Source organism: Sceloporus occidentalis, unplaced genomic scaffold (genome assembly GCF_023333645.1).
Source record: "Sceloporus occidentalis isolate IW3139 unplaced genomic scaffold, rSceOcc1.0.p SCAF_7, whole genome shotgun sequence".
In the NCBI taxonomy this organism is placed as follows: domain Eukaryota; kingdom Metazoa; phylum Chordata; class Lepidosauria; order Squamata; family Phrynosomatidae; genus Sceloporus; species Sceloporus occidentalis.
Window position 1 is genome coordinate 44,205,714 of NW_028316987.1, and position 19,227 is coordinate 44,224,940.

At 40.5% G+C, this 19,227-nt stretch overlaps 2 protein-coding genes across 5 annotated transcripts in view; one reads left to right on the forward strand and one right to left on the reverse strand.

The window, feature by feature from the left end:
- FYCO1 (FYVE and coiled-coil domain autophagy adaptor 1) overlaps positions 1 to 19,227 on the reverse strand; it is a 70,551-nt gene that overhangs the window by 14,224 nt on the left and 37,100 nt on the right. For all 4 annotated transcript variants that reach the window (XM_089532790.1, XM_089532791.1, XM_089532788.1 and 1 more), the window contains one exon: positions 17,439 to 17,571. In XM_089532790.1, the coding sequence (XP_089388916.1) occupies positions 17,439 to 17,571 (133 nt within the window). The remainder of the gene's footprint in view (positions 1 to 17,438; positions 17,572 to 19,227) is intronic.
- Positions 7,518 to 12,289, forward strand: CXCR6 (C-X-C motif chemokine receptor 6). Its single transcript, XM_089531292.1, has 4 exons — positions 7,518 to 7,548; positions 8,987 to 9,059; positions 10,449 to 10,541; positions 10,841 to 12,289. Exon 4 carries the CDS (start codon positions 10,861 to 10,863, stop codon positions 11,893 to 11,895), a length of 1,035 nt encoding a protein of 344 aa, XP_089387418.1. The 5' UTR covers positions 7,518 to 7,548; positions 8,987 to 9,059; positions 10,449 to 10,541; positions 10,841 to 10,860; the 3' UTR covers positions 11,896 to 12,289.

The window sequence follows — 19,227 nt, forward strand, 5'->3', positions numbered from 1 at the left end:
CTGCAGGAAAATTTCATTGAGGGGACAGAATTCTTATTTGGGGGCAATGTCTTCATTTTTCCATCTCTGTTGTTACTATAGTCCCTCCTTATCCACGGGAGATATGTTCCAAGACCCCCAGTGGATACCTGAAACTGCAGATAGTATCTTACCCTGTACCTGTAATATTTTCAGACTATGACTGACCATGGGTAATTGAAACCACAGAGAGCAAAACTGTGGAAAAGAGGAAACGACATTATATTTTTGGATTGTAGCTGACCATGGGTAACTGAAACTGCAGAAAGTGAAATTGCAGATAGGGGTGGACTATCCCTAGCCATCCCTAATATCTACCTAATTCCAAGAGCAAATTTTAAAAAAAACACAGTCTGATGAATGCTTAAGCTACTAACATTTTTCTCTCAGTCTGATAGATGCTACAAGATCCTTTTGTATACTTAAAAAATCCAGATAAATGACAGTATCTTGACATATCAGCAACAAGCCTAGAAATTGCACAATTTAGGAAAAAGCCCTGCAAAAGAGCCATGCTTACACCCTCCAAAGAAAAGGTCAGCTGTGGTGAAGGCAAGCAGGTCCTCTCTAAGGAAAGCTTTCCACAGCAAGGGTTAGCTGTTTTCTGTTCATATGACTCTAACATGTATCCAGGTATCACAATGGCAACAAATATTCTTAGTGATTTAATTGAATTTTATGAATCGTCTAAACCAACCTGGACAATTTCGTAGGGAGGCAAGCTAATACAGTATATTTATAGCATAGTCCTATACATGTTTATAGAAAAGTAGGCCCAATTGAGGCTAGTGATGTACAGTTCCTGGTCAATGAATATAGAGCTGCTGCCTTGAAGACAGACTTTAGATGTGGTACATACTGGTTTGTTTATTTCTATTTGTGTGTGGGTTTTTAAAAAATGTTATTTCACCATGAAATAGAAAGAAATGGAAAGAAAAGTTGCAAAATATTCCACCACTAGACAGAAAAGAAATGGACATTAGGGCAATGGTGATTAACTATTAAAAAAATCAGAAGCTTTTCCTAAACTGGGTGAACAGAAAGCAATAAAACAGGCTGAAAAAAGTGATCAATTTAAAGGCACAGGAATGTGGAAAAGCCTAAATACTTTTGCATGTTCCACAGAAAAGCGGTGCTACAATCCATTTTATCACACACACATACGTCACAAGCATGTCTGGGAAAAACAGGGTGGGATTATTCAGAAAACACTGGAACACAATGGGCTAACAGCGCATATTATGTGAGCAAATCACAGCAATTTCAGAGAAAGGGGACAGTGTGTATCGAAGTGCTGATACAACCTCATTGTACTAACTTATTTGATTGCTTAAAATGTTTGCATGCTGTCTCTAAGGTGGTGGCAGGACCTTTCAGAAAGCATCTGAGTTTGTAGTAACACCAACACCTTCAATTAATTTTTGTTGCTAATTTTATTTTAGAAAAAAGTTAGCGACATGACACTAGATGGCAGTAGACCACTGAGGTATCTTCTGGCTCTGAAAAGCCTGGCTTTTAATTTCTGTGAGTTGAGCTGACTATGACTGCATCCACACTGCAGAAATAATCCAGTTTGACACCACTTTAACTGCCACTGCTCAGTGCTATGGAATTCTGGGAACTGCAGTTTTGTGAACTATTTAACCTTCTCTCTCAGAGAGCTCTGGTAACACAACAAACTGCAATGCCCAGAATTGCACAGCATTGAGCCATGTGAGTTAAAGGGTTGTCAAAGGCCCTTTAAAGCCCACTTCCAGGCATCTTGGGAGCACAGTGTTTTTACACTGCTTGCTCTGAAGACATCTGGAAGCCACATAGAAGCCGAGTGGCTTCCCAGACATGAGCGGTCTTGAAGCCGCTCTGGGGTTGCAGCGGGGCTGGAAAAGGCGCCTCTTTGTCGGCCCAATTAAGAAGTGGATCTTTCCCACTCCTATTTGGGCTGGGTTCAAGGCAGACTAGGGCTGTGGCGTGTGTTTGCCACAGCCCCAATCCGTCTGTGGAAAGGGTTATCTGTTCTGACCCAAACTGGATTATTTCTGCATTGTGGATGCAGCCTATCTAGGTCTGAATTAGGATTGTTCCTTCTTTCTTTTTTTATGGCATGTCTCTTATCATTAATAATAATAATAATAATAATTTATCCCGCCTCTCCCTGCGGATCGAGGCAGGTTACAAAAAAGTGTGAAATTAAAGGGGAGCACACATCTTCAAACATGATGCAGAAATAAACTAAGGCCTGTTACAGACTGCCAAAATAAAGCTGCTTCGGGTCTCTCTCATTTAATGCTATTTAAATGATACATGGGTCCTAAGAGTCCAGAGGTCACACCAAAGCCACACTCCATTCCTAAGCACTGGAGTGCAGCTTTGGTGCAGCTTCCGGATTCTTAGGATGCATGCATCATTTAAATAGCATACCTCCAGAGAGACCCGAAGCAGCTTTATTTTGGCAGTCTGTAACAGGCCTAAGAAACTACAACCAATTGTGACTCTCTAGCAAGCCCCCATCGTGTCTGAGACTCTGGGGATGTGTATCTCCCCATCATGGTTTACACAGTACCAGTACAGAAAGCATCTGCCTACACAGCTCATTCATTTTGCCTGTGCACAAATATACTGTACCTTCATTCAAATCACCAATAAAGAAATATAATGCGGAAATATTGAAGAACTGATTTTCCTGGTTCTAACAAGAGATAGACCTTCTTCATTCTGTCACCTGTGAACATGATCCACTCCACTTTTATGCTATTAAAAAACCACCAGACAGCGGGGCTGACCCAAAACATTTTTCCTCAGGTGAAGCATAAGATAGTGTCATACCTCATTCTTAGTGCAGCAGTGAAGTGGACTGGAAGTTGATGTTTATCTCAACGCCACACACCACACTATAGAGATGCAAGATAAGCCACGTGGTACATAAGGACCCCAAAAGTGTTTCTAAGGTGGCTTATCATTGACAGGCAGATTAATATTAATTTCTGCATGTACCTGCAAGGGAAGGACAAATTGGCTATCCCTTATCATTCCATCTTCCTTAAATATCTTACAATGTGTACTTAGAAGTGCCAGAGGTATTGGAGGTCTGAGACCCTGACCCTGCTGTTCTTGAGTCCATGGTGGTGTACACAGCTTTGTCCTCCAACCCAGGGGACTGGCTGCTGTTCTGAGGTCTAAGCGGGAATGCTGAGGGAGACTGAAATGTTCTGCCACTTGTTTTTGTGTATCCTCAATGGGAATACACAAAAACCAGTGGCAGAACATTTCAATCTCCCTAGGCATTCCATCTCAGGGAATACACAAAAACCATTGGGAGAACATTTCAATCTTCCTCAGCATTCCCACTTAGACCTCAGAACAGCAGATGGAATTTCAATTCCATCTCAGACTTCAGAACAGCGATCCTTGAGCAAAAGAACTACAAAGACAGATTAGGAAGAGAAACAGCAGAATTGGAGCTCATCTACAGACTACAGTCCCTCAGCAATGGATTGAATAAAGATAATGGCTGCCTGGCACATTACACACATTTCAACGCTATCTGACCCCATCATCTTGGGGATGTCCTATACTCATTTATTCTCTTCACCTACAGGCTAGTTTCCAATGCCAAACTGGACTTGCCACTTCATTTCCACAAACAAAAGCTAGTTCCCAATGCCTTTGTTCACAAACAGCCATCATTAAAACTGGACTTGCTACCATTTCCATACACAAAGAAATCTGAATTTGAATTGACATTCTCACATACCAATGGCATATATATGTCTGTCCCTGTTTCCACTCCACTAAATGCATCTGAGGAAGTAGACTGAAGTCTACGAAAACTCATGCTGCCAACTTCCTTCTTTCAGTTAGTCTCAACGGTGCTACAAGTTCTCTCTGCATACTGATTCTACAGACTAACACAGCTATATTTTTGAATAAATAAAAACAATGAATAAACATTTGCCAGCTGAAACATAGCTGGAATCAATATTTTTGCACATTTGTCACTTATCCTGCATGAACTTGATCCTCCCTCGGCAAGCACTCCTATTGTCCTTACTGACCCAGCTTTGGAGGGATGAAAACTGAGAAAGATTTTTCTATACATCTGAATACTTTTCTGTCATTCTAACACTTTTTGTGCATACCTTTGTTAAAACTAGCTGATGCTGCAAATGTTAGGACTAACCAGTTGAAAAGAGCAGGTAGCAATATCAATCTTTTGTATAGTTTTGCAGATTTTTTTTTTAAAAAAAACCGAACCCACAGTGTATCTCATCATAGGAAAGATCTATGTTATTGACCTTTAAAAAAGAAAGCAGCTCACTAAGAAAAGTGGGTCAGCACTGTAGTCAGTCTGAAGCATAATTGTCTCTGCAGTGGTAAACCTATGTCTGGGCTCTATTTCTTCAGATTTTTGGAAGGGACTTGCATACCTGAATGCATAATTCACAGGAAAGAACTCTTCTTCCCAATAAACTGTTTTTTCTGTATCTTGGGAAAACTCACTGTGTGAAGGAACATTCAGGCATTTGAATCCCTTCTTGGGCATGGAATTGGTACAATCCAAACAGGGGATTGCCACTGCAGGGGAACTAAGAATTTGCAGCAGTGAAGCAAGAGATGAATCATTCATCTTTCTAAACACAGAAGTCTGGTTCCTTCCCCCTGCCTGCCCAAAAGAAATAATGTCAAGCTTCTTGAACTTCTGAGACAGCAAAGTTCCTAATGTGAACATTACATGAATAATGGGACCAATAATGTTGGAGAAGTAGAAGTAGTTTTCCAGAGAATACTGCTAGATATGGAGTTAACTGACATTACATTTCTTTACAATTTATTTTTATATTCCTACATGGTACAGTCCCTCATGAACTAAACAGTATGCAGCATGACACCACTTTTTATTCCTTCTTGGTCTTGAATTGTGTTATCTTTATTGTTACAGAGCATTCTGGTCCTTGGTCTGAACTTCCCTTTGATTTCCCAGATCTTGTGGAAGAGGTCCCTCATTCTTCCATTTTTGTTGTTGTCTTCTACTTCTCAGCATTGGTTGTAGCAGTAATTGTCTTTATCTTTTTGCACTAGTCATTTTACTGTTGCATTCATGGTTCCGAATTAGTTCCTATCTCCCCTTTCTTTTGCTTCTCTTCTTTCGTTTATTGTTTCAAGTGTTTTATATAGCATCCCTTGTTTCTCTTTCTTTTTGGCTCCTGAAAGTGTCTATCTGAATTCCTCTTTTATTATGTCCCTAGCTTCTGACCACAGTTCTTCCGGTTCACAGTTGATAATGCTTAATGGCATAAATCTGTTTCTGATATTGTCAGTAAATTCTGTTGAGATATTGTTCAGATCATATTTTGGTGTGATGACTTCTTCTGATTAACTATTGTTTTTCATATAAGTAATTCACAATCTGTGCCACAGCATCTGGTCTAGTCTTGGCCACCAGAATGGAGCTTCTCCATCTTTTGCTTCCTGTTTATGTAATCAAATTGGTTTCAATGTTGGCTATCTGGTGATGCCCATGTGTAGTCTTCTTTCTGGTTGTATGAAAAAGGTGTTTGCAATGAATAACCTGTTCATTGTAAAAATCTATCAGATGCTCATCTGCTTTGTTCCTTCTGCCTCATCTAATCTGCATACTCTTTTTTTTATTCTTCTTTGCTTCCCACTTTGCCATTCCAGTCTCCTATAATCAGTTCGAAATCCTTTGTTGGTGTGTTGTCAATTTCTTCCTGGACTCCTTTATTGAATTTCTCAGTTTCTTCCTCCTCTGCCTCTGTGGCTGGTATGTATACTTGAGTTATGGTGATACAGTGTGGCCACAACATACGCGGACACACTATACGCGGCTTACAGCATACGCTGAAAGTCGTGAGGAAGCCCATGGGGCACAAGGGGCGGCACATCCCATTAAGATTATTTTCAATGGGGCTTGAGCATACGTGTTTTTTTTACGCAGGGGGTCCCGAACAGATCCTCCACGTAAAAAAAGGCGTACTGTATTTATAAGTTTTCCATAGAGCCTTCTTGACATGATTCAGTCTGATTTTGCATTGCATCCTTGGACAGCTTTTGCCATATCTCTCCTTAGTATAAGGCTACCTCATTTCTTCATGTCTATTCATTTCCTGAGTAGAACACTCACTGTGCAGCTGTCTGAGTCAATGTGACCCATTCCTGTCCATTTTAGCTTGCTTACCCCCAATGGGTTCCATTTATTTTTTTTTACTTTGTCTAGTGCTCCCTAGCTTATGCTTCTCACATTCCTATCCTATGTGTGCTGCTGCTTCAGATAGTGTTTGCATTTTGGAATGTGTTTACTAGTTGTTGTCCCATCTTTGGGGATTTTTTATGCCCTTGGCTCATCCATCTAATGTGATTCCCAAATTGTATTTCTACTGTACTTCTACTGCTGGTAAAATATCACCCTGACACATTGTTAGAACTGGAATTTCATGCATGTGTATTTGGGAATGAGCTCCACAGAATACATGGAGGCTAACATTTGAGGAAACAAACAAAGGATTGGACTGTCAGAATAACTGTGCTTGTATGTACTTTCAATAAATACATTTCACAACTGGATCACCCATTTTCCAGTCATAAAACCAATGACCACTATATGACTTGCTCATCCAAATCAAAGTTGTCCTGATGAGCAGTCCTTCATCCACCTTCTCAGGAGCTTCTTCTAAATAAACTACACTCATCCCTCCATATTTGCAGCTTTGATTATTCATGGATTTGATTAATATGTTCTCTCTAGGAATATCTAGATCCACTGGTACAACTCTATGGTCAACTTTAACTAAAAGTTGCACTGAAAGACTTAGAGATTCCTTGAGAGAATACTCTACTATGCCTTTGTAGCTCCTCCAGTGCAGTTCTATGGTCAGTGTCTGTTGGAAGTTGATCACAGAATTGCCCTGGAGGACCTAGAGATTCCTAGAGAGGTGTCCTCTCAGGTAAAAACATGGTGTTTTTGTTAGTTGCAGTTTTTCCATATTCACTGGGGTCTTGTGTCCCTAACCCTAACGGACATGGAGGGACAAGAGTACATGGATCCTGCTTCCAAGTAAGTATGTATCAAATCAGTCTTAGAGTTGGAGAATCCAAGCTCGGCATAACCTCTCAACAAGATCCCCAATGGTTGGAGATAACAATCATTATTATCAAATCAGAAACTTGATCTGCTTTTTGATTAAGAACTGCTTTTCTTATTCTCTTAACAATCTAACTGTTTTATATTGATGCATCTGTACCTGGCATAAACTTTTGTATATGACTATACGTATATGCATATAGCTATATGTTTATACACAGACTAAGAGAGAGATATATACCCAGAGTTGTCCTGTTCTACTTAAGAGATACTAGATCTATTCTGATGACTTAAACCCTGTTTCACTCTGTGGCAGCAGGTATGTACTCAGCAACAGGAAACCATTGATAACTCTCATAAGTACGCTTTGCCACCATGAACTCCATCATCAGATTGTGCTTGACACTGAGCTGACAACACTCTACCACAGCAAGGTAAGGGACTATTTCCTGTTTCTGTAAACTAATACTAATGATGATCATACATATATTATAACAGATGTTTCAGACAGGCAAAATTAAAAAAAGGAATCAACTTTTCAAAAGGCAGACATTTGAAAATCTCGTTTGATTCTTCTAATTTGTTGCATTTTAAGAGAAGGACAACTTGTTTTTCAGCAGTACATCCTTCTTTTGTAACCCGAAAGCAACTTTCAAAGAAGTGTGATCATTCATTTTACCAGAGTTTTGCTATGAAGTGCCCTTTTCTCACCCACTCCTTTGTTCTGCAATTCAAATTCCTTAGCATTGAGCCAGGACAGTTAAAGCAGTCTCAGATTGGATTATTTCTGCAGTGTGTTTTGGACCCAAATAAGGAATCTTCACAGCAAAATGGTATCTCTGCATGAAGGACATCTTCCTTGAGGTACAGGAGCTCAGATGGGACTTGTAGTCCTTGATGTTCATCGGGTAGCTGGAAGTCTGGACTCTGTTGTCCAACCTCCACCAGTCTTCCCAAACTGGAGCCCCTCGCTCCAGGGGTTCCTTTGTAAAAGGCCCCTTCTGTTCTGAAGCATCTCGAAGGCTTCCAACTGGTTATCTAATTGGACAATATCTATCTTGCTGAGCCTCCTTAAAATGTAACTGTACAATTTAACCCTTTGTTATCTGGGAAGAAGGCTCTGATAATGGGAGGACTCCTCATTATCACACAATCCAACTTTTTAGAAAGTTCTGTAGCACTTCTCTTGTGACTCCTTTAATACCCACCCACCCACCCACCCTCCAAAATGAGTAACCCCAAAAGCTTATTTTTTGATGGTGGAAGTGTTATGACTAAGTGAAGCAGTAACTCTTTGGAACTCCTTTCAACTTCACTGGTACTGCCACTGCTAAAAGCTGCACTCTGCTCCATCCAACACAACTATGGTCTCATACAGACAGGCCAAAATAAAGCTGCTTCGGGTCACTTTGGAGGTATCCTGTTTAAATGATGCATGCGTACTATGAATCCAGAAGCTGCACCAAAGCTGCACTCTAGTCCTTAGGACTGGATCATGGCTTTGGCATGGCTTCCTGACTCTTAGTACACATGCATCATTTAAACAGCACACCTCCAAAATGACCTGAAGCAGCTTTATTTTGGCCTGTCTGTATGGGGCCTATAATTGGGGAAGGTTAAGAAAGCTTTTTTATCAGTGCTTCTCAAGCTATCAGTTGTGGCAGACTAGCAACTGTTTTACCCTAATGTGCCAGGGATTGTACCATACTTTTTGCCCATTGGCAACAACTCTATGTTTCCCATAAACTCACCACAGACCAACAGCCAGTGTCTTCTTGTCTATGCACAACTACTTTGTGAAGCACTCCTGTAGATCATACTCATTTGTTATGGAGAAGCTATGTTAACCCAGTATTTTTGGCTGGCTACCAGCTTTACCTAGGAAGAAAACCTATCTGCATAGTTCCCTGAAAGTCTTTGCATGAACTTCAGCCTTCACCCTCAGGTAAGACAATCTTTTTTTTTTCCTTTGGTGAAAGATATTGCTAAGAGGACCTGGGGGAAATGGCTTTCTGTGGTTAGACACTACATCTGGAGGATTTGTTTAACCACTTAGCTGTTTTAGCTAGAGTTCTGATTCTGATGTTAAAAGCAAATCATGGTTTTCCAGTACATTCATGGGCTATGTTGAGTCTCAGCTCACAAATCTCCTCCTCCCCAGTTTCACAGAGAGAGAGAAATGAGAAGGTTATGTTTGCAGTTTAAAACAAACTATCTGCATCTGACCAAGTCTACGAAAGCTTATGCTACTTCTTTCACACTTTTTCCAGTAGTCACAAAGGTGCTACAAGATCCCTTTGCATACTGATCTTCCAGACTAACATGCACAACTATGTCTCGGAACAAATCAGATCACCATAGTACATGCTCATAACAAAGAGTCATGGTTTGTTATGTCTGATTCAGACCTGTATACCTGAACTTTTGTGATTGCATAAGGATACCACACAACATAAACATAATGGTGAAGATATATCTATAAAACCAATGGTGGCCTTTGCAAAAAGGATTGCTACTCAGAAGTAAAGAACAGGTTTGCCTGCAGAAAGTGCTGGATTCAATTCCTCAGCATCTCCACCTAAAATTATCAAGTAATGTTATTCTGAGAGCCTCAGGTAAGGCAAGCAGTCAGAGCATGCAATTCTGACATAGAAAATTCTGGGGTGAGAAATAGGACTGTCATGCCTCAATGCTATAGAAGCCTGGGATTTGTAGTTTGTTGTGGTACCAGAGCTCCCTGTTAGAAAAGGCTAAATATCTAAAAAAAAAAACAACACTACAAATCCCAGAATTTCACAGCATTGAGTCATGGCAGAGTCAGGAATAAAAATATATCCCTTCAATCCATATTAAAACACAATAAATTCCTTTCTACTGGAATATTTCCTTGCATCAGATTATCAGTTTAAGATACACACTGCTTTGCACAAATTTCTTCTCCACTTCCTCACTGTGGTTTCAAGATGGTTCTGGGTTCTGAAAGGTTAGTTCTAGCAAAGCTTGATCAAACTGTCCATAAACCAGCCTAGCTAAATACAGAGACTCATAACCAGAAGGTTGATCAACAGGCGATGAATTACTCACAGGACTATGAACATAATCATGGTATGAAACAACTGTCTTGGTAGAAGGACTACCCAGACTGATAAAACAGGGGTAGGAAATGCATGTGCCCCCAGATCTAGACTGCAATTACCATCTGTCCTAGCCAACATAACCAGGGGGATGATGGGAGAAATAGTCCCACAACAGCTGGAGAGCCATATGTTCCTCATCTCTGCTCTTAAAGACTTCCTATTGTATTTCAGTTTGAAAAGCCTATTTTCTTTCATAGTCTAGGAGAAATCAACTTTTGAAAATACAGAAGGCTGTGGATTTCGTTTGCGAAGTTCAGGTCCTACTTTTTTAAACCTCAATACTGACAAAGGTTTGTTACCTATAATTGCCTTTCAATGATGCTCTGTTATAATCTGATTTAGGAACAGAAAGAGATGACTTTTTTTTATTACCCATGTCCTTAAAAACAATTGAAAAGAAACATGCTGTCAAGCAAAGTGAAACCCCAATAAAGCCCAGGCCTGCAATGTGAGAACACTCCTATTCCCACCCTCACAACAGTTTGTTTATTATCACCTATCCTATACCAGCAAGGTGACAGCTAAGTGGGAGTGGTTGGGGTTTGATTTGCAAATATATGTGACACTTTTCAAATGTGTGTGATTACAGGTATTTGAGAAAGGAAGCTCATGGCCACCGAGGATGATGATTATGATGCATGGATCAGTGCTGTATCTGATCAAGACAACACACATGAAATGTTTGTAAGGTTTAACAGAATCTTCTTAGTATGCATGTATTCAGTGACATGCATCTTTGGGGTGTCTGGGAACTCTTTGGTTCTCATCATTCTGATTTTCTATGAGAAAGTGAAGGTATTAAGTGACATATTTTTAGTGAGCTTGGCTGTTGCTGACTTATGCTTTCTTTGTACACTGCCATTCTGGGCTTATTCTGCAGCTGACGAGTGGATCTTCTACACTTTGCCATGTAAAGTCATCCGAGGCCTTTACACAGTAAATCTGTATGGTTCCATGCTAACCCTTACTTGTATAACAATTGACAGATACTTTGCTATTGTTCAAGCTACTAAAGCTCATGTCAACCAATCCAAAAGAAGAGTTTGGGGTACTGCAGTCTGTGTTTCAGTTTGGGTGCTTTCTCTGGCATTTGCTATGCCACAATTTATATTTAGTACTGAGGTCCAGTATGACAAAAAGATATGCTATGCAAAATATCCTTCTAAACATGCCCACATGTTCACTGAAATAACACAGATGGTTCTTGGATTCTTTTGTCCCATAGTGGTCATGATTATTTTCTACTCAATCATTGTGAAGACTTTATTCAAAGCTAAGGGCTTCCACAAGCACAAATCCTTACAAATAATATTTGCTATTGTGGTGACATTCATTTTTACACAGACCCCCTACAACTTGTTGAAAATCATTCGTGCGATGAACAAGTATGTTCTTCTGGATAACAGTTTTGACTACAATCTCGTCATAACCGAAGCAATTGCTTATTTACACAGTTGCCTCAACCCTGTTCTCTATTTCTTTATTGGTGTGAAGTTTCGAAAGAATTTGGCAAAAATCCTTAAAAAATTTGGATGTGTCAAACATCAACATGTCATAAAACAATGGCAAACAACGGAAGAAGATGGCTCAAAAACTGGAACTGACACACATAATGTGGAAGAAACAAGCATATATCCATTGTAAGAGAATCTTGTACAATATTCATCAATGTGTTTAGTACTGTTTTATTTCTAGGCACCCTGACTGTTCATGCTCGTGTCTGGAGGACTTGAAGACACGTGTGTTTGTATCTTCTCAATATAGCTGTAGCTTATATGAATGGTAGAAGTTTCTTTGCAATGAAACCGTGCGGAATCTTATTGTACTCTCATGCTCTAAGTGTCATCTGAGAAAAGACTGAATTCTGATCACTTATTCAGTAGTCTTAAAACAGTTTCTAAAAGGGAGTTCAGGCTTGGCAATTCATGAAAATGTACAGTCAGAACGCACATCTACTTTCAGAGCGCAGTAACTTTCCAAGGCAGTGCTTTGGGCTTTATATACAAATAGATTGCAAACATAGTTTTAACTTGCCTTTCCTCACAGTATGATTTTTAAAATAAAATAAAATATAACATTGGATATTCTGGTAGAGTGTCTGAATCATGTTTGTCTTGTTCATTCATCTAAGTTCATTCTTTTAAGGGAACATACATACAGTCTTATCCTGACTATATTACACTACTGGTGCATCCAGTTTTCTAGTCCAGCTAGCAATGGCTTTCAGAAATCTTGGGAAAAAGATTGTTCAGCACATTTCTAATTCAGTATCCACTAAGTATTCCCAAACCCAAGTAAAGTACTGATCTCAAATTTCATAAAACCCCTATAAAGAACACATTTCCTTGTTAGAATTAATATGCTGGGGGCTCAATTGTCAAGTGGATGTATGTGATTATCATATACCTATGGACCTAAATAGAGCTAGCTTGATGTAGTTGTTTGAGTGTTGAACGAAAGACACAGGGAAAGCAGGGTTCAAATATCAGCTCAAGCCATGTAAACCCACTGATTGATCTTGGGCAAGTCATAATCTCTCAGCCTTAGATGAAACAATGGAAAGTGTCTTTTGAAGAAATCTTCCCTAGAAAACTCTTCAATAGTGTCATAACAAGTGGGAGTTAACTTGAGAATAGGTAACAATATGGACCCAAATCCAACATAAGAGAAATACTGGGGGTGATCCCATGGTCAGGAATACTAAAAGAGAAGGGAGTTCAGGACAGATGTGAGTTTCTCAAAAGGGAGATACAGAAGGCATAATTTAAAACCGTTCCAGTGAGGAAGAAAAATGGGAGGTGTCTCAAGAAATCAAGATGGATGACTAAGAAACTTTCAGCTGAGCTAAATTTTAAATGGAACATATATAAGAAATGGAAAAATGGGGAAATCATCAAAGAGGAATTCAAATAAATAGCGAGGACATGTAAGGGTAAAGTCAAAAAAGCTAAAGCGCAGGATGAACTCAGGCTTGCTAGAGAGGTTAAGAACAATAAAAATGGCTTTTTCAGATATGTTTGCAGCAAAAGGAAGAAGAAGGAAATGGTAGGGCCACTGCGTGGAGAAGATGGCAAAATGCTAACAGGGGACAGAGAAAAGGCAGAATTACTCAACATCTTCTTTGCCTCAGTCTTCTCAGAAACGGAAAAGGGTGCTCAACCTAAGGGAAATGGAATAGAGGACAGAATAGGGGAAATTCAGCACAGAATAAGCAAAGAGATAGTACAGGAATACCTGGTTAATCTAAATTAATATAAGTCTCCAGGACCTGAAGAACTACATGCAAGGGTATTTTAAAAACTGGCAAATATAATATTGGAGCCATTGGCAATAACCTTTGAGAACTCCTGGAGAACAGGAGAAATCCCAACAGACTGGAGGAGGGCAAACATCCCCATCTTCAAAAAAGGGGAAAAAAGAGGATCCAAACAATTATCATCCAGTTAGTCTGACATCAATACCAGGAAAGATTCTAGAGCAGATCATTAAACAGAGAGTCTGTGAACATCTAGAATGCAATGCCATAATCACAAAAAGTCAACATGGGTTTCACAGAAAGAAGTCATGCCAGACAAATCTTATCTCTTTTTCTGATAAAATGAAAGATGAAAGGAATGCTGTGGATATAGTATATCTTGATTTCAGTAAGGCCTTTGACAAAGTTCCCCATGACATTCTTGCAAACAAGCTAGTGAAATGTGGGCTAGATAAAGTAACGGTGACATGGATTTGTAATTGGTTGACTGGCCGAACCCAAAGGGTGCTCAACAATGGCTCTTTTTCATCCTGGAGAGAAGTGACCAGTGGGGTCCCACAGGGCTCTGTCCTGGGCCCAGTGCTATCCAACATTATTATCAATGACTTGGATGACAGAATTGGGAGCATACTTATCAAATTTGCAGATGGCACCAAATTAGGAGGAGTAGCTAATACCCCAATGGACAGAATTAAAAGTTGGGCCAAAGCTAACAAAATGAGTTTCAACATGGAGAAATGTAAGGTACTGCACTTAGGATGGAAAAATGAAATGCACAGATATAGGATGGGGGACACCTGGCTGAACGAGACTATGTGTGAAAGGGATCTGGGAGTCCAAGTAGACCAGAAGTTGAACATGAGTCAACAGTGTGATGCAGCAGTTAAAAAGGCCAATGCAATTTTAGGCTGTATCAATAGAAGTATAGTGTCTAGATCAAGGGAAGTAATAGTGCCACTCTATTCTGCTGTGGTCAGGCCCCACCAGGAATATTGTGTCCAGTTCTGGGCGCCACAATTCAAAAAGGACATTGAGAAACTGGAGCGTGTCCAAAGGAGGGCAACTAAAATGGTGAAGGGTCTGGAAACCATGCCCTATGAGTAAAGACTCAGGGAGCTGGGTATGTTTAGTCTGGAGAAGAGAAGGTTGAGAGGTGATATGATAGCTCTGTTTAAATATTTGAAGGGATGTCATATTGAGGAGGGAGCTCGCTTGTTTTCTGCTGTTCCAGAGACTAGGACCTGGAGCAATGGATGCAAGCTATAGGAAAAGAGATTCCACCTCAACATTAGGAGGAACATCCTGACAATAAGGGCTGTTCGACAGTGGAACATACTCCCTCGGAGTGTAGTGAAGTCTCCTTCCTTGGAGGTCTTTAAGCAGAGACTGGATGGCCATCTGTCCGGGATGCTTTGATTGAGATTTCCTGCACGGCAAGGGGTTAAACTGGATGGTCCTTGTGGTCTCTTCCAACTCTTATGATTCTATAAAGAAGATGCTGTGACAGAACTTTCTTCCTTCCCCCTTCCTCCTACAGCCCACACAACTGCCTGGAAATTTGAAGGTTTTCCAAGACTTTGGAGTGAATGGAGATTGGGGTGCAGTGGGAAGCAGAGACTATCCATGCTCCTGATTCTGGTGGTCTGCTAGCAAAAGTCCACTGTTGCATCCTGCCTGATGTCTCCTACTTTACGTATGCAAGTTAGGAAGCATTGGCTCATCACATACCCCAAGACACATAGAAGGAACAGAATAATTATGTTTGTTTTCAACACATGCTGCCAATCTATTGTGGCCAAATGATCTTACTCACAGCTTCCCTACTAATTTTTGCATAAAAGTATTTTATGTGCCATGGGTTTGCAACATGGACCTATAGCATTAGGAATTTCTTGGCGGCCTTCCATCCGAGTACTAACCAGGTTTGACCCTGCCTAGCTTCTAAGATCAGATGGACTCTGGTGTCTTCAGAGTATTTAGGCTCTTTACAAAAGAATAGGAAAGCAAAATTTCACATTATGCCAAGCTGGTCAATACCTTTGTGTTTGTGTGTTGTTGTTAGGTTTTGTTTCCCCATGTTCCTCTGAACCAATTAGCATAAATGACCAGAAACAACCAGCAAAGTTTCTCAGGGGGCCACATTTAGGCTGAGGCCAACCAACTGTCAAATCTTACATTAACAGTGCAATCCTATAGATGGCTACTTAAAAATAAGTCTCAGAGAATACACTGAGACTTATATCCATGGATGTGGGCATTGGGCAGCAGCCTAAACTGCAAGTAACCTAAGATGAATGTGACTAAGCCCATACATCATTCACAACACCATTCATCTTTGTAAGTTCTCTATTAGTACCTATATGAGCAACTACTACATCTGAGTATTGTATTCTATCCTGCATTGATGGGGAAAAGCTGTATGTATACTCTTCACACACAAAATGGTCATATGGCATATCCTTTCAGTTGGGGTAGGATGGAGATTACTCATTTACTTTTGCACTATGTTTAGACAGCCACATGCACTGTATGAGTTGTGGTGTATGCCAACCTTTCCCAAACTAGAGCCTTCCCAGTTTTTTTAAAAAAATTATAACCCCAACAGCCATGCCAGCAAGGTGTGTGTGTATGTGATGGAATTGAAAATATCTGGATTGTAAAAGGCTGGAATTGTAATTGTGGAAAATTTGAACCAATACATTTGGGTCAAAGTATCTTTATTTTACCCTGACAACTCAGAACAGTATAATGAAGCCTTGAATGTTCTCTTTGTTGTTGTGTGCTTTCAAGTCGTTTCCTACATGGCAACTCCAAGGCAAACCTATCACTGGGTTTTCTTGGCAAGATTTGTTTACAGGTGGTTTGCCTTTGCCCTCCTCTTAGGCTGAGCGAGTCTGATTTGCCCAAGGTCACCCTGTGGGTTTCCATGGTTGAGCGGGGATTCGAACCCTGGTCTCCAGAGTTGCAGTCCAACACTCAAACCACTGTACCAACATTGTTTCTTTGACATTTTTTTACTACTGAATTAATACAGGCTGATTCATAACCAGACACCACAGTGATGGGGTGGGGAGGAAACAACCTATGTAGCACAGAAATGCTTCATCATGTAAACTGTTTTTCTTTTCTCTCTCCAAACTAAGGTGGAATTCAGCTATCTGGTCAATATTTTATGGTAAAGGATACATGAAGATAGGGACCCTAGCCGCAAAGGACTGGGTCAAAACTAACCCTTCTTCTGGCTCACAAACCAAATGAAAGTGGACAAAATGAACGGTTTCTGTATTCTCTTGACGAGGAGAATAAATGAATCAACTATTAGTGGTGGGAAGTCATACAATATCAAACCTTTTGAGGGAAATATGCATATACAGCTACTGTATTTCATTCAAGATGGGCAGGGGAGAGACATGGCTTCATTTCCTTTTTTAAAAATTTAAAATCTAATGGGGAAACTAGATCCATTTCAGCAAATTCCAGCTGCTAAAGCAAATTTTGTTAACATGTAGGGGCAGGGGAGGTACTTACATAGACTGGGAAGTGGAAGGGGAACATACCACCATTTCTTTCTTTACAAACACCTCTTACTTTCCCACCTCTAACAATAACTTTGTTTCAGTTTGCACTTTGGAGTCTGACTAGGAGGAGGGAGGATCCTTTACAACAACTAGAAGTAATTAACATGTATGCAAAGTATAAGATCCCAGTGTTGCTCTCATAATGTTTGACCATTCTGATGTCTCCATCTTGGTACACACCATCCCATTGGCATTGCTTATTACGTATTGTGGGAGATGTAATCCCATATGCTTGGAAAACATTGGGTTGGGGAACAAAGAGCCTGGTAAAACTATACATACTTTTAACTTCAATGGCACCGCCTGGTGTGTGAAAGTTTAAGAGATTCCATGTTTAAATAACATGTACTCACAGATCAGCCATGCTACAGTCCAGAGGTTCTTCCTCAGTTTGAACAGAATCACCTTCCTGTATTTGGCCCACTTCCTCATCTGTGATTATATCAAACACTGAATCGTCTGTAGGTTTAGAGGCTTCACTTGAAACTGTGTCACAAAAAGAAGACACAAAATGAAGTTATAATACTGTATATAAAACAAAGGAACTTCATTTTTACACTATTTACAGACTTACATGTTTAAAAAGTACACTGAACATATCACAGGTTGCTTAATATTATTATTTATATGCCCCACCTCTTCCAAGGATCTGAGTGGGATTACAACATTAAAATAATACAGTGCGCCCTCGTCATATGCAGGTGCATTATATGCGGCTTTGAGCATACTCTCAAAGCCAGGAGGGAGTGCGTGGAGCGCAAGGGGCGGCACATCCCATTTGCATGAATGGGGCGCGTGCCCATGGTGTGCACACGCCACCACGCCGCCACATGCATGAGCCCCATTCATGCAAATGAGGCTTGAGTATGCGCGGAATTCAGCTTACGCAGGGATCCAGAATAGATCCCTGCATAAGCCAAGGGCGCACTGTACAATACAGTTTAAATAATCAATAAAATACTAATACTGAATTATTCATTAGTTTGTTAAAATCTCCAAACATCAAATCATATACCATCATGATTAGGGTAGGGTCTTAATCATTGTCTCTATATCAAATCCAATTGTAAAACCCGCCAGAAAAGATCTGTCTTAAGTGCCTTCTTAAAAGCATCTAAGGTGGTAATAAGACGGATCTCCTCCGGCAGACTATTCCATAGTTTAGGGGCTGCAGCAGTAAATGCTCTGTGGGAAGTTGAGGTTAATCAAGTATTACAGCGTTCCAACAAATTCTTCCCTGATGTTCTGAGTGTGTGGGGCACATTATGTAGGGAGAGGCGTTCCCACAAATAATTCGGTCCTGAGCCATGCAGGGCTTTAAAGGTAATAACCAACATTGCACCCGGAAGCTAATTGGCAGCCAGTGGAGAGATTCTAACACTGGTGTTATGTGGTCAAACCTAGAAATACCGGTGACCAATCTGGCTGCTGCATTTTGAATCAGTTGAAGCTTCCAAACTTGGTACAAGGGTAGCCCCAAATAGAGCACCTTACAGAAGTCTAAATGAGAGATTACCAGTGCGTGTACCATTGTTTCAAGGTCCTTTTGGTCCAGGTATCAAATGAAGTTGGTACCAAGCATTCCTGGCTATCGCATCTACTTGAGTGATGAGTCCAGTACTCTCAAACTGCGAACTTTGTCTTTTAGGGGAAGTGTGACCCCATCCACGACTGGTCGACAAATCTCCCTCCCTGGAACGAGGGTACCTATCACAAGTACTTCCGTTTTGTCTGGATTCAACTTGAGTTTGTTTTCCCTCATCCAGCCCATTACTGACCCAAGATAGGCATCCAGAGGTGCCATCCTTAGTCACTATAGTAGTCGGAGACATAGAGAAATAGATCTGGGTGTCATCAGCGTACTGATAACACTGCACCCCATTTCTCTGGATGATCTCGCCCAGCAGCTTCATGTAAATGTTAAACAGCATGGGGGACAGAATGGCACCCTGAAGAACACCAAATGTTAGCTCTCTTTTCGAGGAGCAGCTGTCCCCCAGCATTACCATCTGGAATCTGCCCGAGAGGTAGGAATGGAACCACTGCAAAGCAGAGCATCCAATTCCCAATTCCCTCAGGCACTCCATAAGAATACAGTGGTCAATGGTATTGAAGGCTGCTGAGATGTCCAAGGGCACCAAC